General features: G+C 42.1%; 1 protein-coding gene across 4 annotated transcripts in view; it reads left to right on the top strand.

Moving 5' to 3' along the window:
- The window catches only part of LOC145411770 (signal peptide peptidase-like 3), a 116337-nt gene that overhangs the window by 80425 nt on the left and 13469 nt on the right, over positions 1 to 22443 (top strand). For all 4 annotated transcript variants that reach the window (XM_080281741.1, XM_080281747.1, XM_080281739.1 and 1 more), the window contains 5 exons: positions 11003 to 11115; positions 13162 to 13313; positions 14782 to 14943; positions 16321 to 16436; positions 20415 to 20559. In XM_080281741.1, the coding sequence (XP_080137867.1) occupies positions 11003 to 11115; positions 13162 to 13313; positions 14782 to 14943; positions 16321 to 16436; positions 20415 to 20559 (688 nt within the window). The remainder of the gene's footprint in view (positions 1 to 11002; positions 11116 to 13161; positions 13314 to 14781; positions 14944 to 16320; positions 16437 to 20414; positions 20560 to 22443) is intronic.

The raw sequence follows: 22443 nt of genomic DNA, 5'->3' as shown, positions 1-22443 counted from the left end.
TATCTTTTAATTCTGTGTCCATGTTTTTATCAGTGTTTTGATAGGTGTTTTTTCACAGGATCTCATTTGTTGTGTGTGTACATATATGTGTGTGTATGTAGCTATGTGTGGCTGTGGGTGTACATGTGTGTGTATATATTTCTGTGTCTGAGTGTATATAATAGTGTATGTTTGCATGTGTACATACAGTATATGTGAAAGATACATACATTTTTTAATGTTTTTTTTCCACAGAATATCCTATGGTATGAGTGTAAGAATGTGTGTCCATGGGTATGTATTTACCTAATTGCATTATACAGGATTTGAGCTAAGCTTGTGTTGTCCTGTCTCTTTTCTACAAATATTTATCATCCAGTCTAGATTTAAACACATGGATGCTCTCTGCTCGCATCACCTCTCCCTCTAATTATTCCAATTGTCAGTGACGAGGTCATTGAGTGTGACCTCAGGGTTAAGGGACTAAATAGGGAAGCTGCCAGAGATCGAGCAACATGGAGAACCGCCATTAGGCGACCAAGGCCGACGCATGCAAGCATGTTAGAGCCTTCAAAAATGAAAATGAAATGAAAACAGGATAGCTGTGTTTGGCAGACAAAATTACATCACTGGGGCATCAACTTTTCATCAACTTGAATTCATTTCCTATCTGTCACAACGAGGTCCTCTCTTTCTACACATTCTATTCCCCCAACTCCTCTAAACATTGCAATCAACTCTCCCTTCCCTCTTCTTTCTCTCAGGATTGGCAATTTCAGTTTTTTCAGTCTCTCCTCATAAGAAAACTCCCTTAAGCTTGGTGTCAGTTTTGTGGCTATCGTTTGTATTCTTTCTAGTTTACTCACGTGCTTTTTCAAGTGTGGTGACCATATGACCGCTGCACATTCCAGTCTCATTCTTATCATGGCCGCTGTTAGCTCACTCAATATATGTTCATCCTTATAATTAAAGGCCACTGTCATGTTAGTCAGTAGCCCATAAGTTCCTCCGGTAATCCTATTTATATGTTTCTCTGGCAATAGGTAGTAGTAGTAGTAGTTGTTCCCTAGGCAGTCTGGCCAGACAGTGGCCAGACAGCCCCGACTCCCTAAGGAAGGCCACAGTGAGACCAGGCTTTCCCACAGAGGTCTTAAGCAGTGTATGTTGTGTTGTTGGTGCAGGTGATTGTGTGCAGTGCAGTCTTCCATAATGTGCTTAATAGTATGGGGTGCTGTGTTGCATTGTGGACAAGCATCAGCAACGGAGTCATCCAGCCTTTTCTGATAACTCAAGAGGGCTGGATGATGCCCAGATCTCAGCCTGGCCAGGTGGACCCTGTCCTCACAAGGGAGGTAGGATTCGGAAGGGTGGATATCAAGAGGCTGTGCATGCAACTGTGAGTTGTCTTTGAGTGACTGAATGGAGTGGTGAGTGGTTTGAGCATGGATATGCTTCTGGAAACTGGTTTGAGGCAGGAGAAGGGAGAGAGATGACGGTGTATGTGTATGATATTGTGTGCCAGGTCTTGTTTTGAGATTCCTTGGTGTGTGTGGATATGCTACCGTGTAGTGTAGTGGATGGTGTGGGTTTGTGGAGGCTGCGGCAAGAATTTTCGTGCCTCTCATTTCTGGCGATAAGTTATCCTGTACAATCACACCAAGGTTCTTTTCTTCATTTGCCTTCCATATTATTTCATCTCCCATCTTATACCCATACCTTGGTCTCTTATCACTGACTCCCATTTCCAGTAAATGACATTTATTACTACAGTATTGAATTCCATTTTCTACATGTACTTCACTTGTAGAGTTTATCTAGATCTTTTTGCAATTCCTTACAGCAGTTTACACCTTTAATATGTTTCATAAATTTTGGATCATCAGCAAATAAACTCATATAAGTACTCAAGTTCTCAACCCATCAGGCATGTCATTTATATACAGTATATCAAGAACATGATTGGGGCCTACACCGAACCCAGGGGCACTCAACTAGTTACCTTTTTCCACTGGGGAAACTGATCTCTAATTACAGTTCTCATTTGTCTTTCCATCAGATAATTTTCCATCGATTTCATCAGTTTCCCATGTACACCTCCGTAGGTTTTCAGTTTTCATAATATTCTGTGCGGCACTCTATGAAAGCCTTCTTTAAATCCATGTGAATAGTCTACCCATCCTTCCTGTTCTTGAACTGTGTCTATCACTCTGTAGAAGCCCAGCAAGTTTGTAACACAAGATGACCCTTCTCTAAATCCAAATTGCTTAGACATTATTACCATATGCCCTTCGTGGAATGTTATCCATCATTTTCTAATGACATTTTCACATAGTTTGCAGAATATACTAGTGAGGGAGACCAGTCTGTAGTTAAGCAGGTACTCCCTGTCACCACCTATATAAATTGGAACTATACTTGCTCTTTTCCATTCAGTAGGTAGCTCTCCACTTTCCGTGGAAAACCTTATAATATCATAGATAGACCTCACTACCTGGTCTGCACATTCAAGATCCAACCAGCTACTTCATCTGGACCTTTGTGTCCTTCATCAACTGAAGCATCTCATTTCCCGCAACTGTTATCGTTTCCAATATCAGGGTTGCATCTCTGCTACAGGTTCTAGGAATTCCTCTTCTGTTACAAATACTGATTTCAATTTATCATTCATTATGTCACACATTTCCTCTTCTTTTTCATATATTAATCACCATCTCTCAGTCTCATTATGCTGTTCTTTGTTCTCATTTTACTGTGAGTTTTCCGTGAATGTTGGTGTACATCAGGGGTCAGTTTTGAGTCCCATGTTGTTTATTATGGTACTTGAAGCCCTTTCGCGTGACTTTAGAAACGGACTCCCGTGGGAGTTGTTGTATGCTGATGATTTGGTGTTGATTGCAGAGAACGAAAGGGAGGCGGAGGAAAGGTTTAGGAAGTGGAGAGATGGTATGGGGCACAAGGGCTTAAGGGTAAATGCAGATACAGTAATACAAAAGTGATGATATCTAGGGTTGGTGGCGGTACTGTCAAAGACGAGGGAGAGTGGTCATGTGCATTTTGCCACAAGGGCACTTGATGTATTGCTGCCTACTCCTTCGTTAGCCTTTATCATTCTTTTTCTGTGCCTGCCCTCCTCTCCTCCTATTTCTCCCATCTTCCCTTTCACTTCTTATTGCTTTTCTTTCCTTTACAGGTGGCTTTACATTGAGTGACAAGCCAAATGGTTTCCTGTAAGCCAAGAAACCATTTACAACCCTGGGTGGTAACCATATAACCAAACCATACGTGCTCCCTACATGTCAACAAGTGGGTTGGTGGAGGGTTAGTGCCCCTTCCCGTAAAACAACTAACTCAAAGTCAAATGGTCACCCCTTACGGAATTATGGCATCTGGCAGTAAATAGGTAGGTAGGTAGGCGTGGGAAGTAATTCCATCTTGTGCGGTGTTTGTGATAAATGGGTGCATAAGAGATGTAGTGGTATCAGAGGTAGACTGCGAGATAATGCTGATTTTATGTGTACGGGGTGTCGGGGAGAGCAGGTGGAGATTGTCAGATGTGAAAGGATTGAACTTGCTGGTGAATCACTTGAGTGTGTGGAAGAGTTTTGTTATTTGGGAGACATGTTGTGTGCTGGAGGTGGGGCTGGAGCTGGCTCTGTGGCTAGGGTGAGAAGTGGTTGGAAGAAGTTCTGGGAGCTCTTGCCTCTCCTGATGTTGAGAGGACTTTCCCTACGTGCTAGGGGGTCTTTGTATGCAGCATGTGTTAGGAGTGTAATGCTGTATGGTAGTGAGACCTGGGCATTGAAGGAGGAGGATATTCGCCGGCTCAGACGTACAGAAATGACAATGAGTAGGTGGATGTGTAGTGCGTCCCTTCGCCCAAGGTCAGTGGGGGCTGGGTTTACGGTGGAAGAGTTGAGAGGTAGGATGAGACTAGAGTGTGTTGGTGTTGTGATGAGGAGAGGTAGATTGAGATGGTTTGGACATGTGGAGAGGATGGGGGATGATAATTGGGTGAGGAAGGTGAGAAGTGTTAATATTGGGGTGGGGTTATGAGGGGTAGACCGAGAAAGACATGTGACGAGGTCATTAAGTGTGACCTCAGGGTTAAGGGACTGAACAGGGAGGCTGCAATGGATCGTGCAGCATGGAGAGCTGCCATTAGGTGACCAAGGCCGACACGTGCAAGCATGTTGGAGCCTTTAAAAACGAAAACGACTCCCTTCTTTTTTTTTTCTTACATATTCATTTTGTACTTCTTTGTACTCCTTCCATGCTTTTTCAGTATATAATTTTGTTACTTTATCCCATGCTTTATTCCTAATTTCAAGTGCCTCCCTACATCTTTTATTAAACCAATCTTTCTTTCTGTCTTTCATTTCTGCAGCAACTTTAGGAACATGGTTTATGACTCCCTCCTCATATATTTTCATAAAGATATTATATTTCTCCTGGATATTTTTCCTCCTCTCCATATTGCTCCAGTCCATATTTCCAAAATATTACTGCTCTCCCATAGTTATATCTATTATGTTGATGTGTCTCTTCTCTTTTTCCCATGTCCCCACCCAATACTGTACTTCCATCTCCCTAACCAGGTGGTCACTCTTTCCTTGGGGGCAATGATACTGTAATTTCCAGTGCTGGGCAGGTGCGCAAACACTTGCGCAAAGCGCAATTGTGCACCCTTGCATTCCGGTGAATATTGTTTGCGCATTGCGCATCGCATGAGACCATGCGCAATATTGCACTTGTGCACATGAAAAGGCGGGTGCGCAAGCGCAAACTTGGTTGTGCTTGCACAACTAAATTTGCGCTTGCGCACCTGCCTTGCGCATCTGCCCTGTGGATTGCGCATTGCGCAATCCAAGGGACACATGGTCTTGGGAGCTTCCTGCATGGCTGGACGATGGATGGGGGAGGTTCGGGTGGGTCGCAAGGGTGGGTTGGTGGGGGGAGGGAAGGAGGGTAGTAGCATTTTTAAAAATGCTTCAACAGAGATACCCCTGGGGGTAGGGGGGTTTTCAAGAATACTCCCCCAGTATCCCTGCTTGTCGTAAAAGGCGACTAAAAGGGTTGGCGGAGGGTTAGTGCCCCTCCGCGGAAAACAACTAACTAAAAAAACAAACAAGAAGCCTCGGATAAGGACTAACCAAACGATGACGACCCAGGACCGGACAAAGGACTTGGTAATGAGTACGTGGAATGTAAGAGGAGCGAATGATGAGGTGAAAGAGAGAGAGATTGTCCAGGTGCTTGAGGGTGCGAAAGTGGATGTATGTGGAATCACTGAAACAAAATGGAGAGGAGAAAGTGTGAGAGAATGGGAGTATGGATGGGGTATATGTGCAGGAGTAGGTGAGAATGAGAGGGCAAAGGAAGGAGTATGTATAGTTGTGAGTAAAAGATGGAAGAAGAGCATAAGACAGTATGGATCAGTTGGGTCAAGGATTGTGTGGGTAAAGTTGAAAGTTGGAATACAAATGTGGGCGATTGTGTGTGTGTATGCACCAACGCAAGATCGTGCTAGAAGAGTGAGAGAAGAGTTCTGGACAAATGTGGAAGTGTGCATGGAAAAGTTTGGAAGGAATGATAGAGTGTTTTTGATTGGTGATATGAATGGTAAAGTTGGGAATGTGAAGGTGGATGGAATAGTTGGTGAGTGGGGTGTGCCTGCTGAGATAGATGAGAATGGGAGTGCGTTAGTGGACATTTGTGCTGGGAGGGGGTTGGTGATAGCCAATACCCTCTTCAGGCATAAAATGATCCACAGGTATACATGGCGAGTGATGAGAAGGGTGGGTGGTGAATTTAATGAAAGGAAGGCAATGATTGATTATGTGTGTGTGGATGAAAGGATGCGAAGATGTGTAAAGGATGCAAGAGTGTATAGAGGCTGGGGGAGTGGACTTTCTGACCACTACTTGGTGGTGGCCAGAATTAGAATGCAAGTAAGATGGAGGAATAGAAGAAGGGAAAGACGAGAGGAAGGAGTAGTTGCAAGGAGAGTGGAAAGGTTACAAGAGGATGAGAAAAAGGCAGAATATAAGAGAGAAGTGGAGGAACAATTGGGCAAATATGAATTGGAGCAGATGGGAGACATGGAAGGTGTGTGGAAGGAAGAGAAGACGGAGGGGGGTGCAAGGAACAGCGTGGTGGACTGAAGAGGTGAAACAGGCTGTGGCACAAAAGAAGAAAGCATACAATGAATGGATGAGAAATAGGGGCGTGGAAGAAGTTGAGAGGCGGAAGAGAGAGTTATATGTGGAAAGAAAGAGAGAGGTGAAAAGATTAGTAAGAGAGAGTAAGAAGAGAGTGGATGAGGAATTTGGAAGGAATTTGAGTGTAAAGTGGAGGGACTGTAAGAAAATGTTCTGGAGAGAAGTGAAAAGAGTAAGACAGGGTGGAAGTGAAGTTAGCAGGTGAGTGAAAGATAAAAATGGTAGATTACTAGTCGAGAAGGGAGAAAAAGTGAGCAGATGGAGAGAACACTTTAAGGAATTGTTGAACGTAGAGGATGGAAGTAATGCGAATATAAGTGGCTGGGGAATGGCTGGGAGAAGGAGGGAGGTGAGAAGACAGGAAGAAATCAGTAGGATAGAAGTTGTGGAAGCAATGAAGAAAGTTAAATTGGGGAAAGCCCCAGGAATTGATGGAGTGTGTGGTGAAATGCTGAAGCATGGGGGAGAGATAGTAGTAGAATGGATGTGGGAGATGTGCAGATTGGCCTGGGAGGAAGGTAGAGTCCCGGAGGATTGGAAGTCAGGTATAATTATTCCCTTGTACAAAGGAAAAGGGGAAAAAGAAGTGTGTGGTAATCATAGGGACATTTGTCTTCTTAGTATAATAGGAAAAGTGTATGGTAGGATACTTATAGACAGAGTTAGAGAAAGAACAGAGAAATTAGTTGGAGAAGAACAGGGAGGCTTTAGGAAGGGAAGAGGTTGTGTAGATCAGATATTCATTCTTAGATCTTTAGTGGAAAAGTTTCCAGAGAAGGGAAAGAAGTTGTATGCGGCTTTCATGGATTTGGAGAAAGCATATGACAGGGTGGATAGACAAGGATTGTGGAAAGTGTTAAGAATATATGGAGTAGATGGGAAGTTGTTGAATGCTGTGAAGAGTATGTACGATGGTGCGAAGGCTGCAGTGCATGTGGATGGTGAACTAAGTGAATTTTTCTCTTTGAAAGTTGGGTTGAAACAGGGATGTGTCATGTCTCCATGGTTGTTCAATCTGTACATGGATGGGGTAATAAAAGAGGTACAAGGTAGGGTAGTGGATGTTGGAGTGGCCCTGGTGAGAGAGGACAGTGTTTGGAAACTCCCTGTACTGTTGTTTGCAGATGATACTGTGTTGTTGAGTGAAGACGAAGGGGAGCTGCAGGGCTTGGTGGATGAGTTTGAGAGAGTGTGTAAGAAACGGAATCTAAAGGTGAATGTAGGGAAGAGTAAAGTGATGGTCTTTGAGAGAGGTGAAGTTAGTGAATGTACAGCGAGGTTGGATGGTGAGGAATTGGAAAATGTGAGTACGTTTAAGTACTTGGGTAGTGTGATGAGTAAGGATGGAGGTTTGGAGGGTGAAGTGCTTGAAAGGGTGCAGCAGGGAAGAAAGGTTGCTGGTTCTTTGAAAGCAGTGATAAGAAACAGGGAAGTGAGCATGGAAGTGAAAAAGTTACTACATGACAGTATTGTGATACCAAGTCTAATGTATGGAAGTGAAGCTTGGACATTGTTGGAAGGACACAAGTCAAGAGTGAGAGCAGTGGAAATGAGTTATTTAAGAGGAGCCTGTGGAGTCACGTGGAGAGACAGGCTGACGAATGAGGATATAAAGGAACGTTGTGGTGTGGATGTGGATGTGATAGGAAACGTTATGAGGAACACACTGAGGTGGTTTGGCCATGTGGAGAGGATGGAGGGTGAAAGATTGACGAAGAGATTGTATGTGAGTGAGGTGGAGGGGGGAAGAGGGAGGGGGAGGCTGAGGATGAGATGGAGGGATGGGGTGGAGAGGTATATGAGAGAGGGGGGTGTGAGTTGGGAGCAGGGCAGTGAAATGGTGGGGGACAGGGCGACTTGGAGGCGATTTGTTTGTGGCCACCCCAAACGGGATTGAGGCGTCTGGCAATAGATAGATAGATAGAATATTTTTAAATTATTAGTAGTAGTAAATAATAATAAATATACATTATTTTTTAAGAGTAGCATATGCAACTCCTTACAAAAATCATGAAAACATATTATTTAAATCAATATCCATAGCCTAATAATTTATTAGGCTGTGGATATTTGATTTAAATAATATGTTTTCACGCTTTTTTATTTTTTGTAAAGACTTATATATGCTGTTGTATATCTATATTGCATTATTAAATAAATTGTCTTGCGAAAATGCAGTTAAAAGTAAAACTGGCAACATCACAGCCTTTGTTTTCCTGTCCCGCTCCGCACCTCGTTCACTTTGTTTGAACTTCCACGAGTTAACAAGTAACGACGCCTTGCGCCAGTCCTATCTCCTTAGTCACCTAAGTGTGCAGAGTGAATCATTTTATTACACTAAATGTGCAAAGTCAAGGTCTGAGTTACAGGAAAATTAAAATAATAATAAAATAATAAAAATTAAATATAATAGAATATAGTAATAATAAATCTAAAGGTGAATGTAGGGAAGAGTAAAGTTATGCTCTTGGAGAGAAGTGAAGCCAGGGATTGTACAGTGAGGTTGGATGAGGAGGGAATGGAAAATGTGTGTTTAAGTGCTTGGATATTGTGATGAGTTGATGACTGATGAGAAAGAATGGAAGTTTAGAGGCTGAAGTGCTTGGAAGGGTACAACAAGGAAGAAAGGTTTCTGGTTCCCTGAAAGCAGTGATAAGAAACAGGGAAGTGAGCATGGAAGTGAAAAAGTTACTTCATGACAGTAATGTGAGATACCAACTCTAATGTATGGAAGTGAAGCTTGTTGGAGGGACAGAAGTCAAGAGTGAGAGCTGTGGAAACAAATGAGTTATTTGAGAGGAGCATGTGGAGTTACATGGAGAGACAGACAAATGAAATGAGGAAGTGAAGGATCGTTGTAGTGTGGATATGGATGTGAGGAAGAGTTAGGAGAAACACATTGAGGTGGTTTGGCCATGTGGAAAGGATGGAGAGTGAGAGACTGATGAGGAGAGTGTATGTGAGTGAAGTGGAGGGGGGGAGAGGGAGGGGGAGGCCAAGGATGAGATGGAAGGATGGAGTGGAGAAGTATGTGAGAGAGGGGGGTGTGAACTGGGAGCAGGGCAGTGAAATGGGGGGGGGACAGGGTGACATGGAGGCGATTTGTTGCTTGTTTGTGGTCAGTGGCCACCCCTTACGGGATTACGGCGTCTGGCACTGGCAATAGATAAATAGAATAATAATAAATAAAAGTAAGTATGCTAATTTATTTAAATATCGCCATATATATTTTACAGTAATTCCCACAAATGTATGCAAATGGTTTGTGTTAGCGCTTAGCAACTTTGCACAAGCTAAATATTAGATTGCGCACTTGCACAAATTACAAATAATAGAAAATAATAATAATGAATAAAAGTAAGTATGCTATTTTATTTAAATATCTCAATATTTTACAGTAATTCCCACAAATATATGCAAATGGTTTGCGATTGCGCTTTGCGACATTGCTCAAGCTAAATATTTGTCAGAATGCGCACTTGTGCTAGGTAGTGAACTGTTGATTGTGCATTGCGCTTGCGCAAGTCCTTCTTCGTTTGCGCTGCCCACCACTGGTAATTTCTGTATATCGTAACAGTTTCTTGTAATAATAAGATCCAATCTTGATGGTTTATTATCTTTCCTAATTCTTGTGTTTTCTGTAACCAATTGTATTATCTCTTCCTTCCTTGTTTCCTTCCTACCTCTTCTGTCATTGTTTCCTTCATTCTTTCCTTTTCCTTCTGTCTATGGGTGACTGCACGGAGTGACAAGCCAAATGGTTTCCTGTAAACCTGGCTATCATTTACTAAGATGGGTGGTAACCATATAACCAACTTACAGTGCCTGGTGGTTCAGTAGGTAATTAAGGTGCTCCAACTGGATTGGGCCGTGCTGGTTTACATCCAAGGGGTGGTCGGGATTTATTTCTTACGTAATACCACTCAGGATGAGTGAGGTGGTCACTCTTATCTTAAATGTCAGGACCAGCTTGCCTAGCCCCGGGCTTCTATGCTCCTCATGGGGCAACACTGGATCAGATGATGAATGAATGAATGAACATATTTTCTGTTATCAGCTCCATCATTTTATACCTCAAGGTTTCCACATTGTTCCCTGCATCAGTTCCTTCCCAATTGACCTCTCTGCAATTAAAATCACCCACTAGCAGCAGTCTTTTTCCCTGTTCAGTTATCTTCCATAGCATATCTAGAGACTCGCTCATTAACTGTTCATACTCATCCCTGTTCCATGCGCTGGTCCATGGTGGCATGTACATCACTTCTGGGTCTAACTTTTTTCTGTGCTCGTCCACAATTTCCACTCCCAGTATATGTATGTGTTTTTTTTTTCTGTGTGCATATGTTTGTACATATTATCTTGTTTTTAGTTCCATGAACATATTTTAATGTGATTTTTTCCACAGGATATCATTTGGTTTGTATGTACAGGTGTATGTCTGTCTGTGAGTGTACATATGTACTGTATGTGTATGTATTTCTATGCTTGCATATGTATTTCTGTGTGTGTGTACATATTCCTCTGTGTTTATGTGTTTGTTTCCATTTTGGTGTTTTAATGTGTATTTTCACACAGGACATTGTTTGGTGTATGTATGTATGTATGTGTGTGTGTGTGTGTGTGTGTGTGTGTGTGTGAGAGAGAGAGAGAGAGAGAGTGAGTTTTGTTGCTGTATATGTGTATGTGTATATGTATATTTGTGTGTTTGAGTGCATATCTATACTGTATATGTATGCTTGTGTGTGTATGTGTGTGTGTGTGTTTTATTTCCATATAGGTGTTTTAATATGCATTTTTCCACACAGGATTTCATTTGGTGTGTGTGGGCGGTTCACCGGTGCAGAGTTAATGGCATTTTGTCTGTCTGTTACCATTGTGTGTATCTGGGTGATGACCGGACACTGGCTGCTGATGGACGGTGAGTCTCCTTGATTACTAGTAGAAATATCTTTGGTTACTACCCCTTGACACCTGTCCCTGAGTGACTTATTATTTTGTCTGTATCTGAATGATGACTGGACACTGACTGCTGATGGATGGTGAATCTCCTTGGTTACTGGTCCAAAATATAGTAATCCATGGTTGCTAGTTACAGGTCAGAAACTACCCCTAATACCTTTTCCTGAGTGATTTATTTTCTGCATTACACCTCCTCTGTGATATGTAGCTAGGAATGAGTCTCTTTGGTTACTAGTCCTTCCTGTTCAGTCTCCTTGGTTACTAGTCTTTCCTGCCCAGTCTCCTTGGTTACTAGTCCAAAATATATCCAAAAACCTGATCTTGGTGGCTGGTCCTCCCAAAAATATTCCTAACACCCTTTCTAAAGTGATTTATTTTGCTTATTATACAGGTAGGAGTTAGTCTCCTTGGTTTCTAGTCCCTTACCCAAGCAGTCTCCTTGGTTACTAGTGCCCCTACCCACCCAGTCTCTTTGGTTATTAGTCAGTTTCTCCCTAACACCTTTTCCTAAGTGATTTATTATTATTATTTCCTTTTTTTCTACCTATCAGTATACTATTTATCTACCTTTATATCTACCATTATTATTTATCTGGTGGTGTGTTTCTACTAATCTGCCCACTGATCTGTATCCAAGGGGCGGTTGGGGTTTATTGCACACATAATGCCATTCAGGGATGAGGCTGGTCACTCTCATCGTAAAGTCAAGACCAACTTGCCTAGCCCCGGTCTCTTACACTCATGGGGCAACACTGGATTAGATGATGAATGAATGTTTTTAGTTATTTATACTGTACAAGTGTTTATCTACCACTCATCTACCCATTAATCTACCAGTATACTGCTCATCTACCCATTAACCTATCAATAATCTACCAATAATATACACATTCATCTACTACTTATTTACCAGTAATCTACCACTCATCTACCCATTAATCTACCAATAATCTACTACTCATCTACTTGTTAATCTACCAATAATCTACCACTCAGAATAATCTACCAGTAATATACACATTGATCTACTACTTATTTACCAGTAATATACCACTCATCTACCCATTAATCTACCAATAATCTACTACTCATCTACCTGTTAATCTACCAATAATCTACCACTCACCCTGCCAATAATCTGCTACTTATTTACCAATGATCTGCCTTATCTACCCATCCGTTAATCTACCACTCATCTACCCATTTATCTACCAGTAATCTACCACTCACCTACCTATTAAGCTGCTGATTATCTACCACTCATCTACTTATTAATCTGCCCATAATCTACCACTCCTCTATCTTCATCTTCCAATAATCCACCCATTAATCTACTACTGATCTACCCATTAATCTACCAATAATGTACCGTCCCTTTACCAGTTAATCTGAGCCGACTCCGTGCCTTCTTTACCCCTACACGGTTGTTGACTTTATACACGGGTTTTATTCTCCCCTGTGTAGAGTACAACTCTCATGTGTGGGTAGGCTTCCCACATACAGCTCTTCTCAACAAGGTGGAGTCAAAGGCTTTTTGTCTCATTAACTCTCCTCCTCCTACTGGCCCCCTTCAACCACTGTCTCTTCGCTGCACTGTTGCATATTTATCTCTTTTCTATTGCTACTTCAGTAGCCACTGCTCCTCTGGACTATTTGCTTGCACCCCTCCATCACTACGGCGGGCGTGTAACACCCATCCTGCAACAAACTCTTTTCCGTCCAACTCTCTAATGCAAGAGTTATCCATTACTCTCAGTCCTTCATTAATGCAACAGGTCAACTCTGGAACTGTCTCCCTGTGTCTGTATTTCCTACTTCCTATGATTTCCAGACTTTCAAATGCAGTGTGTCCAGGCATCTTAAAATGAATGGATCTGTAATTTAGCTCTCTTTTGTATTGTATTTGTTTTTTTCCTGGAAGGAATGGTTTGCAGACTCCTCGCCTTTGTTTCCTTCTTCTTTTGCAAAAAAAATCTACCACTCATCCAGCCGTATCTACTTTCAGCAATGGGGATGGGGCTGTGTGTGGCCTTCATTGCGTTTGTGCGTCTACCCAGCCTCAAAGTATCTACCCTTCTGCTCACTGGCCTACTTATCTACGACGTGTTCTGGGTCTTTTTCTCTTCCTATCTCTTTAATGCCAATGTGATGGTGAAGGTGAGTAGAGACTGACTGGGAGAGGAGGGAGGGAGAGAGGAGAGGCTGACTAGGATAGAGTGGATGTGAGATGGAGATGATGATGATTATGTGTGCTGGGATGGGTGAGAGACTGGCTAGGAGAGGAGGGAGAGAGAAGAGACTGACTAGAAGAGGAGGAAGGGAGAGAGGAGAGGAGGGAGAGAGAAAAGACTGACTAGGGGAGGAGGGAGGGAGAGAGAAAAGACTGACCAGGAGAGGAGGGAGGGAGAATAGACTGACCAGGAGAGGAGGGAGGGAGAAGAGACTGACCAGGAGAGGAGGGAGGGAGAAGAGACTGACTAAGAGAGTTAGAGTGGATGTGAGATGGAGAAATGATGATGCATGTGTGCTTGGATGGCTGAGAGAGAGACTAGGAGTGGTAGAGACTGAATAGGAGAGGAGGAACAGAGAGACTGACTAGGAGTGTGTGGAGGGATGATCTTGATTGTTTAGATGGGTGAGAGACTGACTGGGAGAGGTAGAGAGTGGATGTGAGATGGAGGGATGGGGTGGTGGGATATTGATGATGATGATGATGATAATTTTGTATATGGCTGATTTTAAATGGGTGAAAGACTAACTAGGAGAGGTAGAGATCGACCAGGAGAGGAAGGAGAGGAGAGACTGACTAGGAGAGGTAGAGAGGGATGATGATTATGTGTGTTTAGATGGGTGAGAGATTGATGAAGAGAGAGAGAGAGAGATTAGGAGTGTATGTGTGATGATGATGGTTATAATAATAATTAATAATAATAATAATAATAATAATAATCCACTCACTTGATGTAGTGCTGCCTGCTTCTTCCTTAGCCTTTATCATTATTTTTTTTTTCTGTCCTCCTCTCTTCCTAGTTCTCCCATCTTTCCTGTCACTTCTTATTGCTTTTCTTTCCTTTACACATGGCTTTACATTGAGTAACAAACAATATGGTGTCCTGTAAGCCAAGAAACCATTTACAGTGCTGGGTGGTAACCATATAACCAAATCATACGTTCTCCCTACGTGTCAGCAAGTGGGTTGGTGGAGGGTTAGTGCCCCTCCCCGTAAAACAAATAACTCAAAGTCAAATAGCCACTCCTTACGGGAATATGGCGTTTGGCAATAGATAGATAGATAGATAATAATAATAATAATAATAATTGTAATATAAATCTCTCTCTCTCTCTCTCTCTCTCCCCCCTTTCCATCTTCTTCATCCCTAACTCCCTATCTACCTATCCATTTGTCTTGTCCCCCCTCTCTCCACCATCACCATCATTATCACCACCACCACCACCACTCCCTCCCTCACCCTCTCCCTCCCTTCATCCCTCGCTATCTGTCTGTCCATCTGTCTATCTATCAATCCATCTATCTAAACATCTGTATTTCTATATCTGCTTATCTGTCCATCCATCTCTCTCTCTCTCTCTCTCTCCCTGCCCGTTCTCTCCGTCTGTCCCTCAGGTGGCCACCAGGCCGGCGGACAACCCAGTGGGAGCCATGGCCAGGAAGCTGCATTTGGGCGGCGTTGGGAGACAGGCTCCCAAGCTGTCCCTCCCTGGCAAATTGGTGTTTCCCTCCATGCATAATACTGGACACTTCTCCATGCTGGGCCTGGGAGATATTGTGAGTACCCAGTCTCCTTGGTTACTAGTCTATATATGTTGCTAGAGATTGAGCATATCATAAAAAAAAAAAATATATGCTGCTAGAGATTGAGCCTGTGTGGCTAGAGATCAAGCCTGAACTGCTGGAGGTCAAGCATGTAAAATTATTTCAAAAATTCTTGTTTGCTGCTAGAGATCAAGCATTAAAAAAAAAAAAAAAAAAAAAAAATGGGTGTTGTTAGAGACTGAGTCCATGCTGCCAGAGATCAAGCACGTACCTCTAAATCATCACTCCAGTCTGATTCCCATGGCAAAATTTTTTATATGAGCTGCTAGAGATTGAACCTTTGATCCTGGAGATCGAGCCTGTACCTCTAGATTATCCCCCCAAATTGTCATTTTGTTTATCTTTTTATCTACCCTGGTCAGTCCCTCCTGTTAGCAAAATTTTCGTTATGTGCTGCTGGTGATCAAGCCTTTTCTGCTAGAGATTGAGCCTGGTGCTAGAAATCGATCCTAATGACCCACTTTATTCCCAGACAAATCAACCCTCCAGTCTGTTTCATAGTAGCAAAATTTTCTTGTGTGGTGCTAGAGATCAAGCTTTTGCTGCTAGAGGTTCAGCCTTTGCTGCTAGAGATTGAGCCTAATTGCCCCCTTTATTGCAAGTAATGCCGGATATTTTGCTATTTTGTCCTTTGCTAATATGCCTGTGAAAAGCATGTCAGTCTCGTTGGTTATTATTTCTTATGTGCTGCTAGAGATTGAGCCTATCTATTCAGTCTCCTTGGTTACTAGTCACCCAGTCTCATTGGGTACTAGCCAAATCATCCTACTAATATAATTTTCCCCATTAACAACAGTTTTTTTAATGTGCTGCTAGAGATCGAGCCTATGCTGTTATAGATCAAGCATATACCTGTAAATTATCCCTCCTAATCAGTCTCTTCTGTTGGTAAAGTTTCCATTCTGCTGCTAGAGATTGAGCCTTTGCTGCAAGAGATTTAGCCTAATTTGCCCCTTTATTGCAGGTAATGCCAGGTGGTGTGTTGTGTCCTGTCCTTTGATATGATGCCTACATAAAAGCATTTCAGTCTCCTTGATTACTGGCCCTCATGTGCTGCTAGAGATCGAGCCTAGTCATTTTCCTTGGTTAATAGTCACTCACTATCCTTGGTTACTAGTCATATCAACCCTCCAATCTGTTTCTCATAAGTAAAGTTTTCTTGTGCCACTAGAGACTGAGCCTTTGCTGCTAGAGATTGAGCCTTCAGTACTGGAGACTGAGCATGTACCAGTTAACCTAGGTCCTTAAATTGGTCTCTCCTTCAGTCCATTTATTTCTAAAAATTTTTGTGCTGCTAGAGATCGAGCCTAATGACCCCTTTTTCCCCAGGTAATGCCGGGTCTTCTGCTGTGTTTTGTCCTTCGCTATGATGCCTACAAAAAAGCACAGCTACTTTCGGCAGAGGCTGGTGTCCCTCCCCCCCCCTCCCACCTCAGCAAGATTAGGTATCTATCTATCTATCGATCATTCTTGCTATTTGGGAATCTGTCTATCATGCTGTCTATTTATCTGTCTGTTTGTCTGTCCAGCTGTCTATCTATCCAGCTATGTATGTATTCCCTCTCTCATCTTCCTTTTGACCATCTATTTATGTATCTATCTATCTGTCTCACTGGCTGTTTACCGGGCTACCTACCTATCTGTCTCACTGACTTCCCCTCTCTCTCATCATCTTCCTTCTGACTCTTATCTATCAGTCTACCTGTCTATCTGGCTGTCTGTCTACCTATCTATCTGTCTCTTGTCTATCTCTCTGTCTTTGTGTCTGTCTGTCTGTCTCTCTCTCTCATTATTTTCCTCCTCCTCCTCCTCTGTCATTCTGTCTATCCATCTGCCTACCTGTCTGTCTGTCCATCAATCTGTCTCTGTCACTGTCTCATCATCCATATCTTTCTCTCTCACTGTCAGTCTGTCTGTCTATCTCTGTCAGTCTGTTTATCTATACCTATTTCTACCTGGCAACTAACCTGTCTATCTGTCTACCTGCCTGTCTGTCTATTTACCTGGCAGTCTGTCTCTCCCATGTCTCCCTATCTCATCTTCCTTCTGACTCTCCATCTACCTGTCTATCTATCTGTAAGTCTATCTGTCTGCAGTACTTTATCTATATCTATCTGTCTGTCTGCCTGTGTATATATCTATCTGTTAATCTGTCTCCCTTGTCCAATGATGATAGTGATAATAATGATGGTATTTATGATCATATTAAAGATAATAATGTTGATAATAGTTATAATGACCTCTGACTGCCCTAATTGGCCACTTACTACCCTAATTACCCTCTGTTAACCTTAATTGCCCTTTAACCCCTACACCGCGGGCTTGTTTACCAATGACTTGCGTGTGCCGCGGGGTTATTTGGGCTCCGACAGACTCTCAAAAAATATTTGCCCAAAATCAGTTATTAGTCCTAGTATAATAAAATTACATATGCTTATGGCACATACCTTCAGCTTTCTCCTGGAATGATTGTTGAGCCTTCGTCAGTTACCGTAGGACTTGTGGAGACCTCTGAAGTAGGGTAACGAAGTCTCCACTTTACACTTCCCGACAACCCGTAATATGATTACCACAGCCAGATACAAACACTATAAACACTATTCTACAATTTTCAAGTAGTTTGGGATCCATACTAAAAAAAAAAAACACTGTGAAAGCAATGGAAATTACGAGCGCGTCTGATCGTCGCACTGGCACTAGTTCGCTCTTAGTAGTCTGTCATTTATTATTCATAAAACCCCTCACACTTTATATTTCTATTACTATATAACACTTATATATATCTACAGTCTTTATTCATAAGTTTCCTTCAGTAGTATTAGTTTATTGTCACTGTAGGGATTCAATTTCTTTCAGTAAAATACGTAGCATTCACTTTCTCGTCCTGTATACTGGCATTGAGAGTGAATGTCACTTTCATCTTCACTCTCATAACTCATAGCATTCAGACATGCTAGAGTGAAACTTTCACTTTCATTACTCCTAGGGTATATACTCGTATTCTTATAATACTACTCATTTACATTTCTATTTACGTTCTCTATTTTATTTACGTTATTTACATTTCTATTTTATTTACACTGTGTTGTGCACTGTCACTTGAAATAACTTATAAAACTGTTTTCCATTGTTCACGTATATTTACATTCATTACTTTCACTTGCTGTTTACACATTATTTACACATTATTTACAATTCCACTTGCACTGTTTTACTCAATAGAAAGATCGTAGTCACTCTTTTATCAATTGTCAGCCCTTTACCTCTTTCCACACGAGGTTTAGTAGGGGGTAAAGGTCACAGGGCCATTTGCATGGGGGTGAAAAAAGGCCTTGAAGTCAGCAAGAAGAAACATACGTACTCTCACTTCGGAAGTTGAGAGTAACCTGATAACGGAGGGCTAGCGTGGAGGCCTGCTAAGGGGTTATTCAGGGTTACCAGTATTACTTCTTGAAACAGCCAAGTCTAGCACTGATATGATTGGCAGGAAATCTAGACAATACATTATAAATTTGGTAGTTCCAGGTGAATGTAAATATCACTTAGGCTTCTCCCTTCCCTCCTTACATGTATATTTATTTCGAAAATAGATTAGAGGCCTACTTAGGAGATATATTTTCAGAGCTACCAATGTTAGATCTTGAAACATCTTTGTTTAGCACTGATATGATTGGCAGGAAATCTAGACAATACATTATAAATTAGGTAGTTCCAGGTGAATGTAAATATCACTTAGGCTTCTCCCTTCCCTCCTTACATGTATATTTATTACGAAAATAGATTATAGGGCATATTTCAAGGGGAAAAAAACAGCGAAAATTAGCGAACGAGTGCACGTGAGGTGTTGTCAGGTGATAATTAGCCAATTCCAGGTGTTTAGCACTCTCACTTACCTTATTTCTTTCTTGTATATATTATTTGGTATAAGAATAGGACATAGGGCTTATTTCAATGGATGAAATCAGTGAAAAATTCCAGGGAAGATTTACTTAGCGTAGCACGGCCGGGCAGGCAAGAGGATAGGGTAATGGAGGGGGGGTAGGGAGGGGAGTCAAGAATGGGGAGAAATGGCTAAATTGTCAACAATGGATGGGAGTACAGATGAGATTAGGAGTGCTGACTAGTGTTGGACATTGGCAGTACTGATAGATGATACAAGCCCCCACTTGGAAGCCCGGGTGAATTCAAAATAACACAGAATCACAAAAGCAACGCCCCGCGGTATGATCCCTTGCTCCCAAGCGTCACGAAAGTGACGCCCCGCGGTTAAGGGGTTAATGATATAATGACCCTAACTATGGTAATTACCCTGTAACAACCACTAACTACCCTTAGCCCTTAGACATATCAATGACGACCTGGGTCGTCATGCATTTGTCAGCCTCTGACGTCAGTATGACAACACTGCCCGTCATCCGATGTAAGCTCTAAAGAAATATTTAGATAGTCGTCATATTTGTTGGATGACGGACAAAAGTGGGTGGAGCTAAGCCTGCCACAGCTGGTGCGTGCGTGTTCACTTGGTTTGCTTGGCTCAGTGTGGTGTGAGGTTCCTCACAGGTAGGATGTACACCTCTTGACTTCCCACCAAACACTTATGATCCTTTTTCTCACATATATATGCAGTGTTATTATTTAAAAAAATATAACAAATGATGCATTATTGGAAAGGAAATTTATTCTGCTACGTATCGAAGCTAAAAATATTATTACTTCTTGAATAGTTTTTTGGGGGCAAATATTTTTTTAAAGGATAGTGTAACTCTTTTAGTATGTCAGCTAATACTCACTTTTTTTGAATTTTATTTTGTATATATTGTCTTTCTGAACAATGTACAACAGAGCTAAAGTCTTCATCTTCAAAATGAGACCAAAGTGGCCTTTCTATGATGAATAGTAACATTCCTATGAGTGTTAGAAGTAAAATATCTCTATGCGACTGTTCTGAAAGCTCTCGAGCAAGAGTTACGCGCCACAGCCAGAATTTAAGCTCACCCCTTAACGGGATAGGGTTAATTACCCTTTAATGACTTTCCCCTAACTACCCTAAATGACCAAATTACCCTTAAATACCATTAATGACCTTTAATGACCCCCTAACTACCCTAAATGACCTCTGATTAACCTCTAACTACCTAAGTTGGTCTCTAATTACCTTGTAACTATCCAAATTTACCTGTAATTACTCTCTAACTACCCCAGATGATTATTAACTGTTAATTACCCTTTAACTTCCCTAAATGACCTTGAACAACTTAGTGAACTCCGGCTTCCTTAATGGACCTGTAACAACCTCTAATGACTTCATTACTCCCTAATAACTTCTATTGAATTGTAATGACTCTTGACTACCCATAATTACCCCAGACTACCCGTATTATCTTCTGTCTACTGACTGCCCTAATTATTTTGTCTAATTACAGTTACTTCCACTGCTCGTTAATTGGCTACTTCTTGGGACTGTTAACTGCCACCGTGTCATCAGAGGTCTTCAAGGCGGCCCAGCCAGCCTTATTATACCTCGTTCCTTTTACGTTACTACCCCTGTTAACGATGGCCTATCTCAAGGTATGGTAGATTGATAGATGTAGGCTGGATGTACAAATCATCATCATCATCATCATCATCATCATCATCATCATCATCATCTGGACCTCCCTTCCCACCCTAGGGCAGGGTGAGGAGTAGCAATGTCCAGACAGTCCAGTATTGCCCAGTCCAGTGGGCCATGCTTCCATTCACTCATCAGTTCAAGCCCCCAGAATCCCAGCTCCATCTGATATGCAAAAAACATTCACCACGTTCTGTAGCTTTACATAAACGTACCTGATAGAGTCAGTCTGAATACTGTCACGTTAATAAGAGGTGCCAGATCCCTGATCATGCACTTCTCACAACATTCATCCAGCCAGCTCGATCTCCATTCATTCCTTAAGCCTCATTGACTTCCATACCTCTCTTCCTCACACACTCATCCACCATTACCTTCCACCTTCTCCCTGGCCTACCTCGCCTCCTCCCTCCTTCAAATTTGCTCAGATATACATTTTTCACCACTCTGTTGTTATCCGTTTCATGACTTCAACATCTCAGTACACTTTCTTCAATTTTGGTGTCCACAGACTTTCTCACTCCACATCTTTCACGAATCACATTTTGTATCCTATCCACTCTCTGTACTCCATATACTGTACATTCCTCAGCAGTCCCATCTCCACTGCTTTCACTCCTGACTTTTCATTTTCATGCTACTCCATAGTCTCACATCTATATGTTAAAGTTGGCACTAACACTCCTTCATGTAAGCCTTGTGCATCTGCAACACTCAAGCCTCTGTTTCTTAACAAGGGCTTCATAGAACCAGCTACCTTCCTTCCTTGTGTCACTCTACTTTGCACTTCCTTTGCACATTTTCCTCTCTTTTCTATTACAGTACCCAGGTTTTTAAATTCTGTCACCAATTCCAGTCTCTTTCCATTCACTGTAACATCACACTGGAAATCGTCTTCTCTCTCAATTACAATCACTTTACTCTTTTCTACATTTACTCACAAGGCACGATGCTCACAGACATCAGCAGATTCTGCACTAGTCTGCCATTCTTTTGTCTGGTATTTGCAAGTAGCACTGCATCATCAGCATACAACAAATTTGAGATACTGTAATCCTTCCATCACCTTTCATTGCCAACACCATCCCTTTCTCCATTACTCGTGTTTTTACTTGTCTCATCATCCCATCCATATACAGTGTATATTGAACAACCATAGGGACATCACACATCCTCGTCTCACGCCCACATTAATCGTTAACACATAGATGAGGTGAGAGAGAGATTGTCCAGGTGCATGAGGGTGCAAAAGTGGATGTATGTGGATTATCTATCTATCTATCTATTTGCCAGATGCCTTAATTCCTTATACTGGGTGGTCACAAACAAATCTCCTCCATGTCACCCTGTCCCCCACCATTTCACTGCTCCGCTCCCAATTCATACCCCCCTCTCTCACATACCTCTCCACTCCATCCCTCCATCTCATCCTTGGCCTTCCCCTCCCTCTCTCCCACTCCACCTCACTCACATACACTCTCCTCGTCAGTCCCTCACTTTCCATCTGCTCCACATGGCCAAACCATCGCTGTGTGTTCCCCTTCGTCTTCACTTAACAACACAATATCATCTGCAAACAACAGTACAGGGAGTTTCCAACCACTGCCCTCTCTCATTAGGGCCACTGCAACATCCACTGTCCTACTTTGTATCTCTTTTATAACCTCATCCATATACAGATTGAACAACCATGGAGACATGGCACATCCCTGTTTCAACCTTCAAATAGAAAAACTCACCCAGTTCACTATCCACATGCACTGCAGCCTTTAGCACCCTTATACATACTCTTCACAGCATTCAGCAACTTCCCATCTATTCCATATATTCTTAATACTTTC

The sequence above is a fragment of the Coenobita brevimanus genome, chromosome 11, assembly GCF_032717465.1.
Source record: "Coenobita brevimanus isolate Jiangsu-jjx chromosome 11, ASM3271746v2, whole genome shotgun sequence".
Taxonomy (NCBI): Eukaryota; Metazoa; Arthropoda; class Malacostraca; order Decapoda; family Coenobitidae; genus Coenobita; species Coenobita brevimanus.
Note: the sequence above shows the minus strand (reverse complement) of the source record. Positions and strands in the feature narration are given on the sequence as shown.